Source organism: Aplidium turbinatum, chromosome 8 (genome assembly GCF_918807975.1).
Source record: "Aplidium turbinatum chromosome 8, kaAplTurb1.1, whole genome shotgun sequence".
Lineage (NCBI taxonomy): Eukaryota > Metazoa > Chordata > Ascidiacea > Aplousobranchia > Polyclinidae > Aplidium > Aplidium turbinatum.
The window spans coordinates 25,838,480-25,864,925 of record NC_137479.1 but is presented as its reverse complement, the minus strand read 5'-3'; the positions used below and the strand labels follow the sequence as shown (position 1 = coordinate 25,864,925).

The window sequence follows — 26,446 nt, the reverse complement described above, 5'->3', positions numbered from 1 at the left end:
TAGAATAAGCCACTTTGGTTTGACAATTTTGGTACTGATGTTTTATAAAGATTACCCATAAATAAAAGAAAAAAATCAGTTAAATTACCGGTTATGAACTGCTGACTAAAGCATAAGTTATATAAACTACTGTGGTAATGGTAGGTGCTTCTGTGCTTGGTACAATATTCAAAATTATTGAAAGTTTGTTAAACAAAAGTATATAATATCATGTTGCAGACCCAGCAGTAATTTTGCGTTTGTAAAGAAATTGATTGGAATCTCTACAACCAATATTAAAAATATGTGTGAAACATTAGCTTTATATCTGCTCTTCCTACTTCAAATGTCATTCTTGACTGGTCAAAAGTCTAACATGGTAAGTTAGCTGACTACACGGTGATGGTATTAAGCCAGTATAAAGACACAGAATGTTTTTGCTCTTAACAACCCAAAGCGTTTTAAAGTTTGAGCATATCCAAAACGTTATTTCTACCATCTGTTTCAATGCATGCCTCCTTTTCCGCATGTTGCATATCCCGAAAAACAATTTTTTGAAGTTTTTGATGTACGTTGAGACTAATAACAGATTACTTGCGTTTGCGAACTTGTGTTATTTTCCACTTGAATCACTCATCGTCGTCGGCATATCAGCAGATCTTTCCAGGCTAGATTGGATCCAGACTTGAATTCCTGATCAGCGTTGTACAAAGACGTAGATACTAGTTTGCATGTCACCTCTGACTACATGACCAAATTCAGGTGTTAAGTTTTTCAAGTTATCTAGATTCTGTATTTCTTGTCATAGGTGAATGCTGCTGACAACATATTCGCTCTTCCTGAAGGAGAAGGTGGGATGTGGTTTGTAACAACCGATCGCAGACCCGGATGTCCTGCTGCGTCATGCAAGACTGCGCAGTGGCGCGTAGTGATAGGTCGAAACGGAGAAAGAATGATTCAATTTACTATTGTTGGGGACGGTCTTGGTTGGGTTGGGATTGCCATATCAAGAGACATGTTTATGGTAACTATGGCAATGGACGAAAATTATTTTGCATGTTTAATTGCTTTACAGCAACATGGTTCTGTATTCTGTCACTACAGATATCAGGTGGTCATTGCCTGATCTAGCCCGATGAGGAAGTCAGTCGTTTTTAATTGACGTCGTTTTGAATTGAATATCACTGTTGTTTACCTTGTAATTCTAGGGTGACGATGATGCTTACTTTTGCTCGCGATCATCTCCACAGTCGGCCAAGGTTCGAGTGACGTCAGCAGTTTTGAGTGGTGGAGCGCCACCTAGTGGTAACCAACCGGTATGCGTTTAAGAAATAAGTGGTCAAATTTTATTCAACTGATTTAAGAAAACATCATAAAAACTTTAAATTTGACTTTTGCCATCAATTGCAGAAAGAGATGACATTCAAACCTACCATATGAAGAAGTTATCAACCAATCTTTTGAAATTTACCAGATCATTTTCTTTCAGATTGAAGAGGACAGAGTTTTACTTTCGTCCATCGAAGGTGACACATTAATCTGTACTTTCCTCCGACCACTCCGAGTAAGCAAGATCATCAATGACCAGCCGGTGGCTTGGGATTTGTCGCAAGAAAACTCCCACTTGCTGTTCGCAGAAGGAACTGTTTCGCCGGCTGGGTCGCTTCATTATCACAGCTTCCGAAGAAGCACAAAAAAAAGCTTCAATTTCCTTAGCTCGGCAGGATACAAAAGTCTCCTGGGTAATAGCCTACATTAATTTACAGATGTGATAGTCATGTAACAGTAGACTATTAATCTTGCTTTTTTCGCCTATAGTACTGTATAATCCTATAGGCTTAGATCAGCAAATGCAAGTGGTGTGATAGCCTATTGATGAGCCCAGCCTTCGATCTGATTATAACAACGGAATCATCAACCGGTCTTCGGACATGCCGTGATGTCTATTTATCTAAAACCGAGTATTTTTTAGTGTTTTCTGCGGGTATCCCTACAACCGCATCTACAACTACCACAACAGGGAAATCCATTTCCAGAAGCTCTTCAACAACAACAACAACAACAGGGACCCTTGTCAGTTACGATCGTTTAGTGTAGGCTACATATTTTACGATTGTATTGCGTGAAATTGATTAAACCCAACTAACTCCTGTGGTTTTTCTTTTATAACGTGCTGCAGCAGTGTTCGTAGTTAACGTCGTTTGCAACTGCCGGCAAAAGGCTTTGAGCAACAAGCGAAAAATATTTATAATTATTTGAAAAAATTGACGAATTTCACTTTTAGGCTTTGATTGATTTGAAACAATCCTCCTCTGGTGGTATTACATGGACTTTTCCTTTTGGATGCGAGAAAGAATCAGTTCCATGCCGGAGCTTGTCATTCGAGCCTGTGGTGATCAACGGTGATGTGATGGTTCAAACAACGGTATCGGGATCTGCCATGGGAAGTTATGTTGGTTTTTTAATCTCTGACCAGTTGGTAAGTAAGGCTGCTGAATAATTTATTTTTTTTAATTAAATTGTGTCACGGACAAATGATTTTAGAATCGTAATCTTCTTAAACTAGACTAATTAGACTAACTTAGACAAGAGAAACTATGAATATTGGATGTACCTTAAGGAATGATATTTGAGATTAACTTGTTTGCCATTACTGTAAAAAACTAAGTTTCTGACACAAGCCAGCTATTAATATATTTTGTTTGTAGCCTGGTTTGTGCTTGTTTAAGCTTGACTAGGCTCATGCTTTTAATCGACCAGCAGATAAACGGGCTAATTTTTGGGCCCACTTTCAAACATGCCATTAAATGTTTTTGGAAAGAAACAACAGTACGCTCATGTTGGGAGGAATAATTAATAAAAATAACAATTTTTTGTGTCCATTGCGACAATATACCACAACAGACTAATAAAAGCAGCGAATGGACACATGGTCATTGAGTCAAATTGTTTTTCGATGCCATTGCTTTTCCGTGTCTTGCCAAGTCATTCTGAAACTCATTTCATCTCGGTTACACTTTTGTTTGAAATTTGTGAAACTCAAACATTTTCAACCAAAATTACACAAAACACAAAGACTTTTCACAAAAATTAATACAGTGATAAACATATCAAGCTCTGTTTTATGCCATAATGCTCACAGGGCTCCAGTGATTGTTATTATTGTATACGAGAATTGGTGATGGGTGACGTCGTTGTACCAGCTCGAGTGGTGTCATCCACTTGCAACAAAACTCAGTTCTCCGATGGCGTTAAGGTAATTCTTCATTTATTTATTTTACTGCTTTCCTAAACTACGACATAAGTTAACTTGAAATACTGTATAGTGCCATTCCTTAATCTTCTTCAAAAAACAAACACGTTCGATGACTTTCAGTAAAATTAACTTATGAAAAGCTGAGTTGAAAAACCGCTTTAAGTATGCCTTGTGACAAAATCTTACAGTAAAGTCGATGTCGTCACAATGACAGATAGCTAAATGCTTTTAAAAACATGTATTACCGTCTACTAAGTTTACTGATTTTCGTTCAACACCGCTTTAAACTTGATAAGTAATTTGGAGAAATTCTTTTAACTTTGATTAACGTTTAGCTACCCCAGGAACAAATCACAAGAATTGAAGAGACACAAGGCAGTTTGTTGTGTACCTTTCTTCGACCAGTTTCTGTTAACAAAACAGCCAATGAAGGACTAACCGTGTATGACATATCTTCAACAAAATACTCCCTTATTTATGAAGAAGGTCGACTGAACGAGAATGGAAGCATTGCCCATCAAGATTTCACTGCTTCTTCATCTGCTTCTTTGCAATTAATAGATCTTTCAATCTTCAGACAGCAATCAGGTAGGTCTATAAGATAATCTAAAAATATCTAAATCTAAATGGCAGAAGACTATTCAGATAGCAAACCAGTCGTTTTTACATTGATATCCCACCTACAGACGTTGAATCAATGTAAAAAGGGACTGACTTGCTGTCTGAGATAGTTCTCTATGGCCAAAACAGTCTCAAAACAACGTTTGCATCAAGAACACTAATTGCCTTAGTCCACCTACCTTGAATCCTTATGGTAGCGTGCAAACCCCTGCGGCTTTTCAGAAAAGACACGCTGGTGGCATGTGCTTCCTGAAGACTCACTCAATCAATCAATCAATCAATCAATGGTTTAATTTCCAGAAACAGGAACAGTAGGCCTACAAAGTCGAAATATGCAAGTTGTATATAGCCTATAGGCTACACTGCAAAAGTGCTAGATTGTATGATCTTAGCCTTGGTTTGTCCTTCCGCTTTCAGTTACAACAGGATGATACTTGTCCATACCACAACCAAACTTACGGTATGGTTTGGGTTGGCGACACTGGAGTGGTGTTACATTAAGCTGCGAGACTACAATTGTTGTAATCAGTGCCGGTCTTATAGGGTATTTCGGGCCCTGTGCAAAATATGCTTTGCGGGCCCCAATGACAATGATCCAATTCAGTAGCGTAGATAGATATTTTGAAAGGGAAAAGGTGGGTGGTTTGACGGTCAGCGGGTGAAGCCTAGCGGTGTGTTCGCCGAAGGCGACACCTAGCGGTGGAGGGTCTGGGGGGTCTCCCCCAGAAAATTTTGAAAAATTACTTTGAATTTGGGGTATTCTGAGAGCATGTTCAACAAAAATTTGGGTATGAATATTACTGTAAAATGGTGCTGTCCGGTAGCATAGCAAAAGGATAAGATCTTATTTTCATTGGCATTTTTCGGAAATAAAGCTATATGTCTGTGTTGAGTCTGGATGCAACCTATTTCGTCCCCTGAACAATTCGTACCCCGATTTCGTACCCTAACCCTGGTACGAAATAGGTTGAATCCTTAAACATTTCTAACCCTGACGTGATTGCATAGCACGAACAATTGTTGAGAGAATATAATTTCCAGCACATTCTAGGGCGCATCTAGAAAATGTTAATACTGTATCCCTTAGCTTCTATTCAAGCAGAAAAGCTTTGGACTTTTAGGTTGCTTCAACGTTTGATGACATTGAATCAGCATTATAACGGCGAATTCTTTGCTAAGAATGGATGGGAGTAGCCTAACTAGCTTATACCTACTTCTACACTAATCAGTGCAATTTAGTTCAAGTGTTACATCACAATGTCTGGCTTTGATCTCCGAGTAATATTGATAAGGCAAGGTTGGTTACAAAATTAAATTATATATACGAGTTCAGTAGGCTAAGTTTTGGTATTACCGTAAGAAAGAAAAGGCCCAAGAAAAATTCTATAAGTGAGAATGAATACGATGAACCTGCAGTACTTGCTCTCTATCACTTTCGCTCACATGACACGCAAAAATAAACCTAAGGATAAAAGCCTAGTGAAACTTTGCACAGCAGAAAACAGTAACGTTAGTGCAGAAGTTTTCCGACTCCTGCCCAGAGCATTGTGACGCAAGAAGCCACACGACCTTGTTCGGTGGAAGTTAATCAGTTATGTTGTGTATTGGGCAGCTACAGGGCGCTTTGACTCTTCAATGGTCTGGTCTGATGAAGGCCTTTCAGAGTTAAGAATTATATCAACATAAAGTGATTAAGCATGACGATCGAAGTGAAATCTGGTGTGTCCGCCGAGAGACTTAATTTGTCCGCCAAGATAGCTGCTCAGACCGGACACGTTTGTCCGCTGTTAACAAAATAGAATTTTGACCTATTTCGTCCCCTGAAAAGATCGAGAGAAATTTTGAAATGTTTGCGGCAACTCCGATCAGCGACTTCGGCTAAAAGTTATTTTTTTCTCGATCTTTTCAGGGTACGAAATGTTCAATGGACGAAATAGGTTGTTTTTCTATGTTTTCTTGTTGCTAATTCCTTCCTTGAATTCACTTGTTGAATTTTTCCATTGGAAATGACAAAAATTACTGCATTTTCTGAGTAAATTGCGGGCCCTGTGCGATCGCACGGTTCGCACACCCCAAAGACCGGCACTGGTTGTAATACAACTATAGTTCAACTTTATAATTGCAAGTGAGATTTTGCAGTAGAAAAATGCTACTTTTATGTTGTTTAAGCTCTCATTATATGATAATATTGCTCAGCTGTCCGATCAACTCCATCAATAGTCAAAGCTGAATCTAAGACGACTGGTGCGACCGGCGTCAACACTGGAGAAACCACAACAACGGCATTCACAGAAAGAAAAATAGACCAAGCCAGACCAGGAATCCTACAAGCACAAGTTTCAAACTCACAAGCACTGCAACAGCAAAGATCAAAAACACAAAATATACCACTGTTGCTTGAAACAACCACTCGTCTTCCAAGCTCAGACTTTCATCAAACAAACGTGACTGAAGAAAACGATAATCAAGGGAAAATTCAGGAAAGTATAAAACAACGTTTAAACGGAAAACCAAGTCCATCAAATCAAGTTCTAACTACGAGCTCAGGTTCCAATAGAAACTCTCCTTTCTTCAGCTTCCAGATTTTAATTTTGGTTTTATTTGCTTTATCTGCGAGAGTGTAGAAAGTTTCTTTGGCTACCTAATAAACTGTTATTTTATTTGTAGTTTGAGGTGTACTCTATTAAATTAGAAAGTCTCAAAAAACAGATTTGTTAGTATGATCAACTTTTTGGCTAGCCTCTTGAAATAAACAACTGAAATCACTGAATTGTCCAAGCCTGCACCATTGGTATAGCGTCAGCATAAACATAAAATAATAATCAACTTTTTAAATTAGTTCCAAGAATCTCTTGCCAAACATGATTCTCCGCTTTGACCACCTTTATAGCACAATAGTAAAAATATTTTACTTTTTAAATATTACAAAAGTGGGCTACTAGCTTATTTCAGAAACTACTCTTATTGTCAAAATAGCTGCGTGGTCCAATAAAGAAACCTCTTCTCAGAAAAATAACATTTTCCTTTGATGAGTGGTGAACACAAGAAGAAAGTGACATGTCGGGAGTCAAACCTCCCATTGAGATTGATATCTGAAACTTTTTTTACTGTTTAATTGCTCATGGCTTTCTTAGGCAAGTGTTCGTTTCAACGCAACGGTTGTCTAGAGTTGAGATTATGAGGCCTATCGTATGTAATAAAATTTTGCAGCAATTTGAAATTTACCAGTAGCTTTTTCCAAAAAAATCTTTGCGTTCCTTTCGCCCTGTTCGCCATCACATCTTTAAAGATCTGCAGGTGCGCCCAAAGTAAAAAGGTTAAGGAACACTGACCTGAGTTTGAGTAAACGGGATCGCAATGATTAGAACGGTCAGCGTATTAATAATCTGCAGGTCACTGCAGCAACCACTTGATATTTGTGAGAGCTCTTTTCGACAGTTATTGATACGAAGCAAATTAAACGAACGACTCGTTGTTCGTAGATTAGCGTAATGTTTTGGAAGGTAGTAGTTTTGAGGACATTGGTTCGACTCCCGCTGCTGCCATAACATTTTTTTTATTTCTTTAATTACCAACCAACGTTCAAAGCAAGATTCAATTCTCTGTCTGAGTGCTAGATGGGTCACAAGAACTGCAGTCAGCTGGTTCATACGGAAAATTGTCCTATCTTTTGGTGTCTACCAATCAAACCTCCATCTCATGCACGGCCTGTAGGTTATAAATGCGCAAACGGTCAATATTACTGACTTAGGCTACATTTTGTGACCTATTAAAAGCTTACTTTCTTTTCCACAGTTGAGCAAAAGCAGGTCACCATAATTAATTTTACGCAGCCTCATGCATTCTCGTCTACGCATGGAATATGTAGCTAACCGCCCATTAGAATGCCAAGGTATCTTTACATTTAAAACGTATATGGGTTAACAATGGAGTGGAAGAGTAAGCTACACTTGATACGCAATCTAATTTGAAAATGTTGAAGCCGAATAGTAGGCTACAAGATTTGATTGGAAATCCTTATCCTTGGACTGAGAAAGTTTCTGAAGCTTCGTCCTGACAGTTTCACATGGCCAACTTGTAGGCCAGAGGCTTCGAACCACTGACTGAGACCCGGTCACCGAGTTTGACAGAAGTGAAGTAATGGACTTGTTTCTGGAGCTTAAAATTTGAAAAAGCATCAAAATTTCGAAAGATAATATTGCAATCAAAAATCCATGTAATCAAAACAAAATAACATCAAGTAAGCTACATTTCAATACCAATAACTTGCAAACAAAAAAGAAAATTAGCGAGACTCCAACTTGCAATGCGCAACAGCTTTCATAAACTCTTCAAGCGAAGACCTAGTTTGCTGAATGCATGACTTGGCGAATTTCAAATCATCACACTGATCAAGAATGTAACGCGTAGCCTTCGTCAGGTACTGCTGATGGTAAGATTGTACTTTGGATGGAGATTCTGTGAACTAAAAACAGGAACAAGAGACAGTGTGAACTGTGGCAAATATTGAATGGCAAATCCATCACAAAATAAGTGAAAAGCACTTTGTGAAAAATGGCCGAAGTTTTGTAGCGGATAGCCGTGGTAGCCTATGAGGCTATGACCGAGTGCTAATGTGGATGTGCAGATTTTGTAACTTTTAATTTAAAGAATCAAAAGGCCTTTCCATAGAAACCACACCTTGTCCAAATGAAATTGTTTGTGACGTGCCTACAAATTACAATCTTTCAGTTGCCCAAACACGAACAAACGTAATGGCAGTCGTATACTTGATTCCAAGCATCGGGGGATAAGATAAGCTCCTCACCATACTATTACTCATACTCAGAGATGGGCTTGATCTTGAAGATCACTTTTATTTTGGTAATTTTGATCTTGATCTAAGATCACTTTTTCTTGTGTGATCTTGATCTTGAAAATCAATAAGATCAAGATCACTTTGGAATTTCAGTTGACCTACTATATATTATAGAGACATTTTTTTTGAACTGGTACTGTACAAAGTAGCCTAATTAGTGGTAATTACTACCATTTAGCCACTATTAATATGACTCATGCGTCTAATAAAAGTTGATTTGAAGTCTCAATCGAGTTTGGTTAGTGTTGCCATTTCAAAATTGAAAAAGCTTTGTGTGGTAACCAGCTTACGACTGTATATCAACACATGAGAAGAAATGACTAAAATTTGTTTACATTTCTGTTTTGTGAATTCTAAAAATTTGTTTGCTTTCATTGATCTGTGGCGTTCCCCTTTACAATTCTGCCTGCGTCTGAATAGTTCTGTCCGCTAGAGGTCGCCAAGGCTGGAACGTGGCTCGCGCCGCGGATGAATACTAAACAGGGACTTTTAAAAACAACAACTCAGCGATCGGACGTGAAGGAAAGCGATGCACAAAAGACAATAAAGAAATGACATTCGGAAATCGGAACATGGCTACAAGGTTGAACCCGGACTATTGATTAAGGACATTTATTCTATTAAGTAATATTACTGTGTGTGTAACCTGGTCTGCCCTGGTGACCTTCATTTGTATTAGCTTCTACCATTGTTAATTAATGTTAAATTGTGTGTACTTTGAATTATTATACTACTTCTACAATGCTTACTTTTGTGTGGTATTAATAGACAGTGCACTCTAGAAGAGATAAGGTTAGAACATCGCCCCTTCTGAGCTAGGAGTCGCATGTCGGTAGTGCTTAGCGTACACTATTCGACCACCTACAACCCATACGCCAAACTGGTGACCCCCGACAAAGCCTTCTTCTAGCAGTGCATTGCCTGTTAGTGTTTTGTGTAAATTTATATACCATAATGTGTGTAGACTAACTTAATTTGTTTTCTAATCATTTTTTGTTATCATTGTGGCTACACACACCTACAATACACGCCACCAATCACGCATCACACAAAATAACTCTTATATCTCACCAAACATTAGTAACAGCGTGATGACAGAGCATAACCCAACAACTTCCATATTAAAACCGGGTAAACGAGTCACCCAAGAATTTTGCAAATCTGCCCCTAAGGCATGGTTTGCTAATTTTAATAGAGTGTGCCAGAAGTGGAGCATAGTTGAGGATTCAGACAAGATTGAAGCTTTAATGTCTTGTCTGGACTCATCAACTATGATTGCAGTGCAACCACTTTTGGCAAGACAAAAGCAATTCCCGGACATCCAAAGCTTTCTGATAAGCAAGTTCACAGAACCTTTATGCGACCAAATTCAAAAGTTAGTTTCTGTCAAGCAGTTGGGTGATGTGAAACCTTCGGAGTTTGTGGCTAACATGAGAGTAAATATCTCGGAGTCAGACATGTCCGACTCTGTGGTGAAGTCCATGTTGGTCGACAAACTTCCGCAAGAAGTTAAAATTGCATTGGCACCACTCCATGAGGCTTCACTGGAGGAGTATGCAATAGCAGCAGACCATGCTATGAAGCATACTGCCCCTTTATCTTTTGTGGGTGTTGTAAACAAAGAGCCCCAGCAGTCTGAAATAGTTAGGGTAAATTTACAGCTGGAGTCATTGACTAAGTCAGTGCAAGAATTAATGAGGACTCTTCCAAGCCAAGCTTGTTCCCAGAACACAGGTCCATCACATGCTAGGTTTGCACCAAAACCACAAGCTCCACCCTCAAATTACTCTCGCGTGGCTAGAACACACAATATGATGTGTTTCTATCACCAACGGTTTGGTGCAAATGCTCGCAAATGTAACCCTCCTTGCTCTTTCCAGGGAAACTGGTAGGTTGCACTGCGAGATCGACTGTGCCCAGTGCAACAAAACTTCCATTTCATAAAAGTCACAGTCCACTTCTTCACATTAGGGATCACAAGTCAGGTTTATGCTTCATGATAGACAGTGGTGCTGAAATAAGCTTGGTTAGGCCGTATAAGTCTGAAAAACATTTAAAAACACATAGTCATTCTTTATTGGGGGTGAATGGAACTTCCATTGCCACTTTTGGACATCGAACCATGAACTTGCAGTTTGGTGATAAAACTTCAAGGTTTCGGTGGATTTTTGTAGTGGCCGAAGTGTCTCAAAATATTCTTGGTGCTGATTTTCTCAAACATTTTAATTTATGCGTCGACTTCAGTCAATCTTGTCTGAGAAGTGTCAACCAGTCGATTGCATGGCCACTTTACCCAAAAATGGTAGCACATGGAGGTGCACCCAAAGCATTTGTAGCCACCAATTCCTTCTTACAAATTTTAGAAAAATATCCTGATTTAACGCGTCCACCAAACAAAAACAAACCAATCAAGCACAATATCACCCACACCATTGAAACCACTGGCTATCCTTGTTCTGCACGCGTTCGCCCTATGTCACCTGAAAAATTAAAAGCGGCCAAAGAAGAAATTGACATGCTCCATGAAGCAGGCATAATTAGTAGGTCCAACTCTAACTTTTCCTCAGCCCTGCATATGGTACCTAAAGGAAACTCTGGTGTTTTTCGTCTGTGTGGAGACTATCGTTCCTTAAACGTCCAAACAGTGCCTGATATGTATCCTACACCTTCGATCAATCAGTTGTTGCACAGATTGCAAGGTTCTTCTATCTTCAGTAAAATAGACTTAGTTCGAGCTTACCACCAAATCCCTTTGTCGTCCGAGTCAAGACATAAGACTGCCATCACATGTCCTTTAGGTCTGTTTGAATATAATTTTATGCCTTTCGGATTAAGAAATGCTTCCAGCACCTTTCAACGCTTCATTGATCATGTCTGTCATGGTTTAACCAACGTAATGGCATATGTAGATGACATAATTATATTTTCTGAAAATGAGGAAGACCACAAAATGCATTTACATAAGTTATTCCGCAGGCTGGATGAGTATGGAATAATCATCAATCCTACAAAATCTGAATTTGGTAAGAGTGAATTACTGTTTTTAGGGCATCTGGTGTCTAAGGATGGTGTGCGACCCACCCCTGACAAGGTCAAGGCAATTTCTGAATTTCCCTTGCCTGAAACAACAAAACAATTAAGACGTTATCTGGGCATGGTAAACTACTACCACAGATTCATACCACATGCAGCTCAATGCTTAGCACCCCTCAATGACTTGATTTCTGGTAAAACACGTGCTGATAAAAAGATTGTGTGGACTAAATGTGCAGAAAAAGCTTTTTTCGACAGCAAAGTAGTTTTGGCTGAAGCATCAATTTTGGTGTATCCACTGGAAAATGCTCCTTTAAGTATGATGGTTGATGCCAGTGACACAGCAATAGGTGGTGTGTTGCAAGTGAAAATTGATGGGTCCTGGTCTCCTGTAGCTTTCTTTTCGAGACGACTGGATAAGACACAGAAATCTTATTCTGCTTTTGATAGGGAGTTATTAGCGGCCTACAGTACTCTTAAACATTTCCATTATAATGTAGAAGGAAAGGACTTTACTCTTTTCACTGACCACAAGCCTTTAGTAAGTGCATTCCTTTCCAAATCTAATCAATCTATCTTGAGGCGAGTCAGACAGATGAGCTACATCACAGAATTTACTTCAAACATCAAACACATTCAAGGGTCTGCAAATTTTAGCCTACTGCTGATGCTCTTTCTCGAATTGAAATTAATGGTGTGCTACATGTGCAAAGTGGCATTAATTTCTCCGAAATGGCTGCAGCCTAAGAGTGTGATGAAGCTGTTCAGAGCATGCTCAACAATCCACAGGCATCTGGGCTGTTCTTAGACCAGTATGCTATTCCAGGTGTTCAAGATAAACTCATATGGTGTGACACTTCAACTGCTGTGGTTCGACCGATAATTCCACTAAAATATAGAAAGATGGTCTTTGACCAGTTGCATTCATTAAGTCACCCTGGAGTAAGGGCTACTCATGATCTTATTTCGCGGCGTTTTGTGTGGCCAGGCATGCGAAAAGAGATTGCCAGCTGGGTAAAAGAGTGTCAGTCTTGTCAACGAAGCAAAGTCATTCGCCACAACATTGCTCCATTAAAGGATTTCAAAATGCCTCAGTCACGGTTTGAACACATTCACATTGACTTGGTAGGTCCCTTACCGGAATCAAGCGGCTATAAATACCTATTTACAGCAGTAGATCGTTTTACTCGTTGGCCAGTGGCAGTACCCTTGAAGAACATTTCTACAAAATCCGTAATAGATGCCTTTTATGTATGGTTTTGTTTCACAGATGGGAGTGCCCAAAACTGTCACTTCTGACAGAGGAGCTCAGTTTGAATCAAATTTGTGGGGTCAGCTCATGAATTTCCTTGGTTGTCGTCGAAATAGAACTACTAGCTACCATCCGCAATGCAATGGCCTAGTAGAGAACATGCATAGACGACTGAAAGATGCTCTACGTAGTTGTAACAACCCAGGTGATTGGTACCATAATCTACCCCTTGTGCTACTCTCTATGCGCAATACAGTCAAACAAGAGTTGAAATGTTCTCCAGCAGAGCTTCTTTATGGTGCCTCCGTGGCCATGCCAGGAGATTTTCAGGTTGAAGGAACTGCTGCTGCTGTTCCTCAGCATGAGTTTGTAAAGACACTGAAAAATCATTTCAAAGACATTCAGCCTTCACCAACTCGACCTCACCCACAGCACAAAAGCCATATTGACCCAGAGCTGATGTCATGTGAGTATGTGTGGATTAGAAGAGATGCAACTGCATTTCCTCTGCAATCACGTTACACAGGTCCTTACCGAGTGATCTCTAGAAATGAAAAATATTTTACTTTAGACATTAAAGACAATAGGAAAACTGTATCCATTGATCGCTTAAAAGCTGCACATATGCCAGAGCTGAACAATCAGCATACACCTAAATCTTCACCACCTCTGACTCCAGTGACACCGACTGCAACGACAGTTCGTCGCACAAGGTGTGGTCGTAATGTAAGTCTTCCTGCACACCTCAATGATTGTGTGCAAGTGTAAAGTCTGTCCTCTCACTGTATGTTCTTACATACCATAGTTTCTTTGCTTGTAGTAGGAACTAGATTAGGACCAGTGCGAGGAAATATATCAGCTCTTTTCTTTTCAGGCAGTTGTAGATTCTCTTTCAGCAGGTATTTATTCTGGATGACCAATTCTCTAAAGACTCAACATGTGTTGTATATAACAGGACTGCATACACAGTTCACTTGTATTATATACACTTTGTGTCTGATAGCTGCATGTTATTTCTAGTTTTCTTTGCAGAGGATTGTGGCCAACCCAGCCATAACATCTGTCTGTGGGCTAAGTCAAGCATGTAACTTTCCTAAACTCTTTAACGGTGCACACAATGCATTCAACCATTCGTAGTGATGATATCATTATGTCCTCTGTTGTACTCACTCATGTACTTGAGCATAATTGTACCACTCTGCATGTCTGTGGTGTTGTTTGGTACATCCGGAGTACCATTCGACGTTTGGAGAGTACTAAGATCTGCAATAGGCATCAAGTTCTCCCTTCCACATTGTTTTCTTCCATTTTTTTTTTCGTATACAAGCCATACTCCATTTTGACGATTGTTTGAGAACCGTTCATCCAGAAGTATCTTGACTGAGTAACCTCATCTTGACAGGATCTTGCCTTGTTTTTCTTTTGTCTATTCGCACGTACAATTACTGAATCATTGTACACATAGACCTACTACATTTCATTGACATGGAACACACACTGTCACGCATCATGTTGTAGCAGTTGATTCGTTTATTTTTTTGTATGTTCGCAACACTTCTGTGTTGGAGTAGTTTTCACTCTAAGCAACCGCAATTATTGTTAACCCAGCAGCCGTCATGCTGTTATGTTTTGAGTAAGTTTGTGAGCATCATTTTTATTACTGTATGATAAGTCATTGTTTTATGTTTGAACCATTCGAAGTTAACTACTACGTCATTACCAGGGTAGACTTGGGCAGCAACCCCGTCGATAATTGCATTTGTTTACCTATCTTGTGCACGTTTAATGATCAACCGACAACACATAGTTTTGGCCGCATAATTTGAAAGAAAACTAGTGCTACAAACAAGACTGTTATAAAGATTCCTGCAAACGCATCAGTCCGAGCCACCGGCATCCTCATCGAGAAGTCACACCAAGAAGCATGTCGATGTTTGATCATTTCGTTTACTCATGATCTAATCATCTGGCGCCAAGTGATGTGGCATTCCCCTTTACAATTCTGCCTGCGTCTGAATAGTTCTGTCCGCTAGAGGTCGCCAAGGCTGGAACGTGGCTCGCGCCGCGGATGAATACTAAACAGGGACTTTTAAAAACAACAACTCAGCGATCGGACGTGAAGGAAAGCGATGCACAAAAGACAATAAAGAAATGACATTCGGAAATCGGAACATGGCTACAAGGTTGAACCCGGACTATTGATTAAGGACATTTATTCTATTAAGTAATATTACTGTGTGTGTAACCTGGTCTGCCCTGGTGACCTTCATTTGTATTAGCTTCTACCATTGTTAATTAATGTTAAATTGTGTGTACTTTGAATTATTATACTACTTCTACAATGCTTACTTTTGTGTGGTATTAATAGACAGTGCACTCTAGAAGAGATAAGGTTAGAACATCGCCCCTTCTGAGCTAGGAGTCGCATGTCTGTAGTGCTTAGCGTACACTATTCGACCACCTACAACCCATACGCCAAAGATCCAATCTTAGATGTTTGAAAAGTTTAGGTTGGCGATGCTAAAAAATGGATTCTAGGCGACTTTGGTCATGTGAAGTGGCTAATTATTGCAGACTGCAGTGAACCAACCAGACTTAGAATTGTTTTAGATATAGGCATGGCCAGTTGGCCACCTGTAGATGGTGGCCATGATATAGGCTAAGAATAAAAAAATAATACATCAAATGTGTAAATAGATGCTATCCCTTTTTGTATAGTTTTTAATTTTGTTTTCTACGGTACCCCAAAAAGTGATCTTGATCTTCAAGATTATGATCTTGATCTTCAAGATCACACTGTTGGGTGATCTTGATCTTCAAGATCACGTATTCTTGGTGATCTTGAATCTTAAAGATCACCTAAACAGGTGATCTTGCCCATCTCTGCTCATACTAATTTAAGGATTTTGTGTCACAATGACAATGTTATTGCAATGTTAGCTTTAACTTAAAAGCCGTGACGATCACACTATGTATGCTAACAGCATCATCACACTAACACTCACTAACAGCAGCACAAAGGCACAATTGAAGTTGATTCTTTCCGTAAAAGATTTGAAAGAAAAAAGATGGTCGGTCAAGCTAATAAGGGATTTAGTGTCAATTTAGTCTGTAAAATTAAATTCCAAAATTTACTTTTGTTAATAGCTAATCCCCCTGCAAAGTCAATTATGGAGAACAAACTTACCACGGTGCCTTTCATAAAGTCGAAATAGATCTTTTTTGCTTCGATTTCAATCGGGTGTTGTTTTGGTGTCTGCAAGTTGTTTACATGTTACGAAACAAAGTAACATCGGTTGCGAGGCCACTTTTCAAGCTCACCAACATAACTCAGTGGCTACGAAAAAGTAGCCTATGTAGCAAATGGTGACCCGGTGCTGAAGCTGATAGATTCGCTTGTAGGCTGTGACAACAGATGTGGCTTGCAGAATGCAGAATCAACGCAGGATTAGCCTACCATAGCTCATCAAAAATAGAAGTTCAAGATGTTAGGTTGCTTTTTAAGAAATCCAACGGTGGTTTAACATCCATGCAAACCATTTTGAAGATTGTAAATATTCAAAATTAAGTATTTAGTACTTTAGTCATGAAGTCCAAAGCTAACAACAAATTGCTTGAATTTGTATTCGTCACCTGGAGCAAAGAATTGAATGCGTTCACAACAGACTCAAACTCAGAAAGACAATCGATAGCTTGATAAACGGAAACATTTTTTAATATAATCTTCTGGCTCTCAATCAGCAACTCATCGTGATCCTTATCCGTACGCCGCCAAACTTTGCTCTACAAAGTAAATAAATCAATTTGTGCGTCCTAAGAGACAAGTGAACTGAATAGACATAAATTCATAATGGTACGGTAATAATCAAACACAGTCAAGTTTGAAATCACAGTAACGTTTCAACTTTCAAACGTAAGCCAGTGTGTCGATGTTTTGAAACCGCTCACATTACCATTTACCAATAAGAAATCTTGCTGTCAAAGCTAACTTTATAGAGATTGCCAAGATGGTTGGTTGTGCTGCTGGAACTAGTAATGTAATGCCCAAAGCACGATTGTAGTGATTCGAAAAGTAAAGTTTGCAAAGAGGTGTTGGTGGATCTGATCATGGAAAGACTTAAACATTTTTTGCCCCCAAACCACAATACTGCACTAAACATCCCGAGTTGCACTATCAGCACAACTCACTATTGAACAATTCAGACAAAGGTTAGATGTACGTCGTGAGTCGAGAGAACTAAGGCCGCATAAAACCGAAGGTTAAACGGGTGAATAAGCGAGTTCCCGAAGTGTGGCTTGAGCTGCAGCCATTGAGTCAAAAACGTAAGCTTACCTTCACAGTGGCTTTAAAATAATGTTGCTTTGCTGCATTAATAATATCGTCATTGGTTGCAAAAAGCAGGGCCTGAAAATATACCGGTGCAAGGTCTAAGGAAAAACTGTAGAAAAACCTCAGAATGCAAAAACCACATATATATAAGGTTTTCCTACATCAAAATTAGTTACTATTCTCTAACAACCTCTATAGGCTGTTTCACCCTTGTTTTGGATCATCAGAAAGTTCTCATTCAAATAGATTTTGTTACCATTTGATGTAATTTGCTCTGTTTGACTTTGTGCTTGGGGTTGAGCACTTTTTGTAATATTTATATTTGTTTAAGGTCGTCCTATTTGGAACATACAAAAACTGGAAGAAATCTAATCTGAGTGGTAACTTGAGAAACTAGTTTGTACAAAATAAATAACCCATCACCTGATCCATAAAATGTTCCATTAACAGCTGCTTTTTTTGATCGGTATCGGAAGCCTGAAATGCATCGGTTGATAATAGAGCCCTGGAACGACGTTCGAAAGGGCGCGGGTTCGACACCGCTCATGAGCATGCGGCTGTGTGTTTGGCAGGACACTTAAAGGCACGCCTGAAGGTGGACACAAAGATTGGCTTCCTTGCCTTCCCGTCCACTTAATCTAAATCTTCAACCACCAGGTGCAAGCCTGGATACGACAAGCAAAAAAGAGCGCAATAAAACCTAAAGCAGTGGATCTTCAAGCTTTTCCAGTCTAAGGCGCATGAAAAAATCCATGCCCCACTACAAAATTGCTTTAAAGTTTGCACTGTAGGCTTAAAAATATTCACGTAATGAATGTGCCTGTTTTTGAGAACGAGGTTACGTCATTGCCTACAACACCTAATTTTTGTTGTTTCTTCTAAAAAGTTCCAATTATTGCTTTGTCAGAACAAATAAAATCCATATTCAGAGCCATTGTGATGCAAATGGTAAACTAATTTTAATGGCCTCGGTACCGACCACTGAGTGGTAGGCTATTTGTAACAGTGGTCACAACGGTAAACCATAATCTCTTCGTGGGAAAATTGTAACATAAGATTCCCGGATCCGTTCGTCTGTATGTAATGACCTAAAAGAAACACTCTTCCGAAAACGTCTATTCGAGAATTAATTGTATTTCTGTAAAAAATAGCCCAAGGCTATCGAAATTGGGGTGCAACGCGATACACCACTAAACTTGTCACTACAATGCAAATTACTTGGATAAAGACGGAAATTTCGTCCAGCTGGCAAGCACTAAGCAAACAGTTAAATATTCGACCACTCTTCAAGCAACAGTTTTAAAAAAATGACGAAAATACATTGCAATATCTCAAACGCACGTAGGCAGCTGCTGTGACGTAATAATGATAAGCAATAATAAGTTATTCAAGCACCTGTTCAAGTTTGGCTTACACCTGTTCAAGTAATTCAAGATTTAACGATGATGTAATGTTATGCTGCAGCTGCAATGTTTTACAGGTCTTGCAATCTGCTCATTTTTTAGAAATATTCCATTACGTAATGCGCTAAGATTCAGTAGACCTGAACGGTTTTACATGACGTTTGATTTGGTGAACAATTGTCTGAAACAAACAGGAATAAGTTATTTCGGAAGTTATTTTCGGAAATTCCAAAAAGTTTTGCGGCACGCAACTTGAAAACCACCGGCTTAAGGAAAGTATCAAAATCTTAAGAATCCTTGCAGACAAGTTGGCTCAGAGGCAACATGCATCATGACAAACAAAAAAATGCTGGTATCTGGAGACTAAATCAAGTATTAGTCCACGTAAACCCTACGAAGCTTTGCAGTGATATAGCCTACGAGCCAAGTAGGCCTTTTGGCGCTGACGGGATGAAGACCATGCGAATTTGCGAAACCAAGTCCGGGTTTGAAGTACCAATGAAGACAGCAGCCAGTCTGGAACAGTTGTTTCAATACCTTGTTTACAGTAGATCTCCTGGCGATGTTAGTGAGACGTTGGCATGTATGGTCTAACAAACTTAACATCTTGTGTCTTAACTCTTAACACGTTTAGGCTACAATGCTATTGTGTAGTTTCTGTACACAGTGAACAGGGCGCCGGAAGCGGGGGGGCAGGGGGGCAGGGGGGGCGGATGCCCTCCCTGCCCTCAATTTTTCTGCAGATGGAGGAGCAGGGGGGGCAATGGTGCCCTTTTAAGGTCATGTAAGCTACTGCACATTTTGCAATATAAAATTTCTGCTATTCGCTTTTAGCCTAATTATAATCTTTCATTTTTGCCTCAAAATAATATTACGGCAAAAAATTTTGCAACACAGTACAGGCCTTAAAACTCGTTTTTTTTTCGGCAGCCATCGTGGCCTACCGGGAGCTACTTCTCGGCGGCCAAATCTGCGTGCTTGGAGGCCAAAATACAAAATAAAAATAACGATAGCACAAGTAAATAGAATTAAACTTGCAACAATGCTAAAATGATCACTTAGCGTTGTTGAAGTCTGGGCCTGGGCGACGTCCTACAGTAGAATCGTTGCACCACGCAATAACTGCTTTATCGGGATTGCAATCCAGTACTGCGGGACCATTCTAACGACACTCGCACGATTGTCTCCAATGTGGCTGATTTTAAAGAAGTTCGCCACTCCCCTAGAATTCTTTTTAGCAACGAAAAACAACGTTCGACATGTGTTGACGATGACGGCAAGGTAATAAAATAAGTATTTCAATGATGTGAAGGGCAGTACTAAAAGAAGCATAATTTTTGCAAAATATGATCAAAAAATGTTTTCCCCTCGGATGTCAACTAATCTAGTTCTCCTTTTTAACAACGATTCAATGTCCGACAACATCGAATCGACATAAAAACGACAATATTGCCAGCCGAAGTAAATTAGCACTTTGGATTAAGACTTTGTTAAAATAAACGTCGGAAATTACAAATAAAGACTTAGCCTACAACGCCGGTGATGGCAGATGGATTTATTTCATCAATAACAAATATTCCCGCACAATACAACAGTGGCGATTATGACGCGCTGACCTAACTTTGCGTCACTCTTTGATACTACATATTTTCGACAGTTAATTCACGATCATTCTATTGCAAAACTAAATAATTGGCTAGAAGAGACCGGCGGCCACACTTGGCCGATTGAGGAGGTAGCACCGGCGGTCATTCACAGGGTTGTCAGACAGCTTTTGAGAAAAAGAGCCAAACAATGTCGAAAAAAGGGCCAAACTGGGTAAAAAAGAGCCAAATTGTTCAATATTGTACGCCAATGTATGGTTCGCAACTATGGTGTAACTATAAAACTTCTACTTTAAATCACATACGAGTTGCTTACAACGACTCGTACAGAATTATCCACAATTTGTCGAGATGCGACAGTGCTAGAGTGTATCAGGTACAGAACGACATGTTAACATTTGATGCTCTATTAAGAAAAAATTGCTATGCATTTGTAGAACGTTGCAAAAGATCAATTAATCCACTTTTGCGCAATGTTATGTCTTCTGATTATTACTTTAATTCTACATTTTATATTCACTACAACAGTATTTTGTACGTTGTTTGATGTAGCCTGCTTGATGTTGTGTTAGTCTGATATTTTGTGTGATGACTGTTAAAAAATTTAAATTCTATGGACTTTGAGTCTGATTGCAAATAAATAAAAAAAAAAAAATAATAATACTGTTAATAACGTTGCTAATGAAACATTTAACGTTAACAACTTCAATAACGTTATTACATTGCAACAACACAGTCTACATTCAGGGACAGGGTTGTCAGACAGCTTTTGAGAAAAAGAGCCAAACAATGTCGAAAAAAGGGCCAAACTGGGTAAAAAAGAGCCAAATTGTTCAATAATGTTAATAACGTTGCTAATAAAACATACCGTACTAACGTTAACAACTTCAATAACGTTGCAACATTACAACAACACAATCTACAAGAACAAATGAACAATTCCAAATCTTCATCTTCTACAGTGTTTCCACTCGAATCTGTGGCATTGGCATAAACATTGTCAGCTAAACACTGTCTAAAAAATCGTAATAACACTTTTCAGTCTCAATTTCCGAAAGACATTTATTTAAATAGCTAGTTTGATAGTATGTGCCAACTGCTTCCAAAAGGAGCCAAATATTGAAAACAAAGGGCCAGGGGGCCAAACAATTTTTTTGGGGGCCAACTACCTCTAAAAAGGGCCAATCTGGCAAGCCTGGTCATTCAAACACTACTTAGCGGCCATGGCCGCAGGCTGCTTTAAGGCTTGACAGTAGGTTACATTATTATAACATAGCATGATGCCCTTCTTTGTATACCGGACACTTGTAGGCTATCATTACTCAATACATAGTGAGCTGATAGATTAGCATTATCGCTATATCTTTTCTTAAAACTTGAAAAAAAAATTGGCCTTTTAGTAAACAAAAGTGCCCTTTTTTCGTAATTTTGCCCCCCCCCAGTCAAAAATCGTTCCGGCGCCCCTGACAGTGAACGTGCTATGATGAATGAATTTAAAAGCCACGAAATGAAATGTGCATCACTGTGTAATTTAAAAAGCAAGCTAAAAACATTCTCCAAACGCCTGCAGCTTCTTAAAGTAGATTTATCTGACAATCTGAAGTAAACTTACCTGGCAGTCGACCAAGTACTCTCCAAGTTCTTCTTTAACGTTTTCATCTGTCATGTGAGGCTGAAACAATTGAAGCACCAGTAAAAAATGACTTCAAAAAGCTATCCAAGAAAGATTCACCCTAAGTATGAGAAAATATGCCAAGAGTCTAATTTAGACGTGTAACATGAAATCAGTTGGAACGATTTTCCTTACCAGCACCGTAAGACGTGGACTATGACCCACTACAGATGCTTCAGACAATCCAGAGGCTACTTTCGTATCAGCTCCATTCTCCACCTGAAAGACCAAATATCTTACTGCAAACAATGATTTCTATCATTTCTACACAACCCTACAAATAAAATCCTACATGCAACCACACATACACATAATAGGTTAACTAAACGCTTCAAAAACATAACCTAACTCATACTGTGAATACACAATTAAATCAAAGTTGTCACCAACGAGTACATTTTAGCTTTGAAGTTACAATAAACGCCTTACCCGTGTTTGACAGTGTACGTTGACTGCTTTCTTCATTTCAATGTCAAGTGAACTTAACCTCGCCAAGCTTCAGTACCAATCGCTAAACTAAACAAAAAGTGACCGGAAAGAAAAATTACCCGAAAACGTCTACCTGAAAACAGCTATGAACTATTACCTCAAAGCAACGAAATTTTTTTTTAGTTTAAACCAGAAAATAAATTCAACTTTAACCCATCGAAAAATAAGGTAAAAGCAACGCTTGCTTGTAGACTACTGGAAGGGAAACCGTAAAGTGGGAAATCGGCCCCTCAAGGACATGTAAGCAGAAGTGCTGTCAACAGCACTTCCCTAGGTCGGTGCTTTGTAAGATGTCAACATTGAATAGAAGGCAAAACGTAAGGTTCAGTGAAATCACAGGCTAAACAATATCAAGCAACAGTTTTAAGATCATAAAATTGCAGGACAATACAGCACACACGGACTGCAAAATCTTTATTTAGGTTCACGGTTATTTGAAACGTAGCCTAAGTGGCTAAGAAACCAACTTACCACAGAATCTACGTGGCCTAGTACAACTACACATAATTCAACTGTAACTGCACAACCAAACTTCTTTCCAATTTACAGTATTAGCAAACTTCATTCCGCAAATGCAATAATGTTAGTGTTGTAGAACACAGTAAGTGTAGCCCATAAATGCCCTCCTACTACGCGACATCCACAAGAAAATAACTCATTAGCAAACTTGAAAACTTTTATCAATAAAAAACAACAACACTGCAGCAAAGAATAGGTTTGAAATTGTTCCACAGGATTGCAAATAAACGGAGGTCGTTTGGAGGCAAACTTACAGTTGAACCTGTGAGGTAGCCTACAGTTTGTGAATCAGATTTTAAATTGTTGAAAGCTTCAGGCATCCCTCGCTCAAGAAATAAAATTCCACCTAGAAAAAATGTAATGTTTGTTTTACGTTGATTGATGGAAAATGTATTATAATATAAAAGTAGGCTCAAAGGCCCAATCTATATATTTTGGAAACGCAATAGGCTACTTAGGTGCTGTGCAGGTCTCGGGCGCAGCACCTAAGTAGGCTATACTCCGCACTAGGGTATTTCGGGCCCTGTGCCGAATATGTTTTGCGGACCCCAATGACAATGATCCAATTCAGTAGCGTAGCTAGGTATTTTAAAAAGGAAAGGGATGATTTTGACGGTCGGCGGGCAAAGCCTGACGGCGTGTTCGCGTTCGTCCGACGACGACACCCATCGGCGGACGGCGGGGTCTGGGGGGCCTCCCCCAGAAAATTTTGAAAAATTATTTTGAATTTGGTGCATTCCGAGACCATGTTCAACAAAATTTTGGGTATGAATATTACTGTAAAATGGTGCTGACCGGTGGCATAGCAAAAGAATAAGATCATGTTTTCTTTGGCATTTTTGGGTGGGTGGCCTAAAAGCATGTAAGCTTGTAAAGGTGGCCCGACGCGACAATCTCAGCACTTGCCTCACCCTAAAGCGCAACTGACTTCAAGGATACCGGTAGGCCTACTTGCTTGTGAATCGAATTGAATTTTTTCCATTCGAAATAACAAAAATTACTGCATTTTCTGAGTAAATTGCGGGCCCCTAATTTGGGGGCCCTGTGCGATCGCACGGTTTGCACACCCCAAAGACCGGCACTGCTTTGTCTGCTTAAGTGCCCAAATCAGCATGATGCATTTTCATAAATGAGCAAAATTAAGGTTTTATTGATTTTGCGACCACGCCAGCTTGTTAAATTTCATTCCAAGATTCCATGATGTGATGTCTCTGAATCATTTGGTATAGAATGACTTCCCTTTGTTTCTCTGCGATTTTCTTATGCGTGTTTTGTCCAGCCCTTTTTCCCCGTTATTTTTTGGTTGGACGACATTGTTTAGATGGGGTGAAAGATGAACCCGTCACCGCGAAGAGATGTTCAAAGCCTAAAAGTAACCTAGTATATCATCCGTGTGTCAGACGTTATGGACATCGCCGCAGACTGTCTCCAGACCAGTAGCGTTGATAGAGTACTTTTGGACCAGGGCCCGGTATAAATTTCGGGGTTCGAAAAGTTAGAAAAGATGTGTTTCCGTACATTTTGGTTAGAATTCATTTCTTTAGTGGTGTCTTGGTTTGGGAGCTTGAATGATAATGTCATTGGTACCAAGCCCAATGTAGCCTTTCAACTGCTCTGTCTTGGTGAACTTTTCACCACTTTTGATGTTTTTATGTTCTGTAAACAGTAGGCTTATTTCTTGAGCAATTACTCGCACACCTTAGCCTAAATGCTTGTCAAAGTCCGGGCCAGGATCAAAGTATAGTGGGTTACCGACTTTTTTTAGTCAAATCATAAAACATGCATTTTAACTTTTTATCTAACCAGCCACCGCAATGGAACTTTGCCATGGCATAGGACAAGTTATCGTAATTTCGGTAGGTGGGAAATCGAAATTGGACCGTTTCAACGAACTTCCAACACCTTTATGGAAGATGAAAACCATCCATTTTGCTTTAGTTTTAGATGGCATGTATTAATTAACTGAAAGGTATAGTCTACACTTCGATATTATCTACAGCTGTAGACTTTTGAGTAGCCTACATCACAAAACACGTAGCTATTTTGAATTTTGTTTCAACCAGACTTCTTAAGCCAGGGGTGTCCAAACTTTTGTCCTGGCGGGCCAGATTTGATAATGTGGAAGTGCCCGCGGACCAACTGCTTCTGACAATCTTGTTTTGCTTAGAAAAATGCATGTATGGTAATATTGTATAATTCAACGCCTTTTTCATGTAACAAAGCTATATGCATGTGTTGTATAGGCCTACATATCACGGGATATGATAAGTTAGGCTGTAAGCTATAAGTTGTCTGCGTTTCCATCAGAAATTAACACATCCAGAAACTTTGTAAAAACACAGCTGTGTTAATGTGAAGGATGAAACTGACATCTTGATTTCTATACCCAGGTCCAGTTTGGTTCGAGGTGAGGCCAGGGGCGTATCCTCAATGGAAGCAAGGGAAGCATTGCTTCCCCTGTCAAAATTGAAAAAAGAGAAGCTGATATTTTTCAGTAAAACGATTTCGTAATTTCTTTACCTAAATGCGATTTAGAACGGTTTTTAACTCATGCCCCCCCGTATGATTTTGAACTCGGTTTTAATTTTAAAAAAGTTGGAAGCCAACGGAAGCGAAGATTCGTATTGCATCCGTTGCTCTCGTTTTTGCAATAAGAAGAAACAAGTTTGAAAGAAAGGAAAAAAGCAGCGCAAAGTTTTCGCAATTTACGTTTCTTTTAACTAATCGCTGGAAGCGATTTAAAAATTGCTTCCAGTCGCGGGGTTGCCAGATTAGCCAAATTCCGCGAATTAGTTTTTTTTAAATAACTTTTCAAAATGCATGATAATCAATATTTCTCTAATATTGTAACCTTACCAGATGAAACCATATTCAACATTGTTCAATACATGTTCTATACTTGTTTAATACTCGTCATGTGGCGGATCAAAACTCATCCGCTACTTTTATAGGCTAACTTGCTATTTTTTGGGCTACTTTCAGAATTATTTTTGCTACAATTTATTAAAATCCACTACAAGTTATAAAATATATATGTAAATTTTATTATTTTTGATAGAAACAGGTAAATATATCCATTTGGCCTTTTTTGTCTAATATTTTCCTTGTTTTGGCCTTTTCTTTGTATTATTTTGGCTTTAAGACTTTTTCATAGTCTGGCAACTCTGCTCTGTTGGATGTTGTGCCAGTGAGCTGTGTAATGAGAAAATCTAGGGCACTGTTATGGTTATAATATCGGCCTTGTAAGCAAAAGTTTGAGCCAAATGTTGGCTTTACACTGTTATCCTGGCTGGATAGACTTTGGAATAAGACAGGATATGTGAGGTCTAAGCTAGACTTGACTTTGTAGCTGAGTTTTTGGTGTTCTCTAATTATAGTCGCATTTTTGCCCTTTGCCCGTTCGTGTGTAAGAGCTACCTTTAATAAGTTA

The 26,446-nt window shown here is 39.2% G+C and overlaps 1 protein-coding gene across 1 annotated transcript; it reads right to left on the bottom strand.

Moving 5' to 3' along the window:
* Positions 1-8,141: 8,141 nt before the first annotated feature.
* LOC145776197 (uncharacterized) lies at positions 8,142-22,563 on the bottom strand. The gene is made up of 8 exons (XM_082587599.1): positions 22,438-22,563; positions 22,144-22,227; positions 21,949-22,008; positions 17,753-17,806; positions 17,333-17,404; positions 16,633-16,782; positions 16,187-16,255; positions 8,142-8,321 (listed from the first exon to the last, which is right to left on the bottom strand). Exons 1-8 carry the CDS (start codon positions 22,471-22,473, stop codon positions 8,142-8,144), a joined length of 705 nt encoding a protein of 234 aa, XP_082443725.1. The 5' UTR covers positions 22,474-22,563.
* Positions 22,564-26,446: the final 3,883 nt, after the last annotated feature.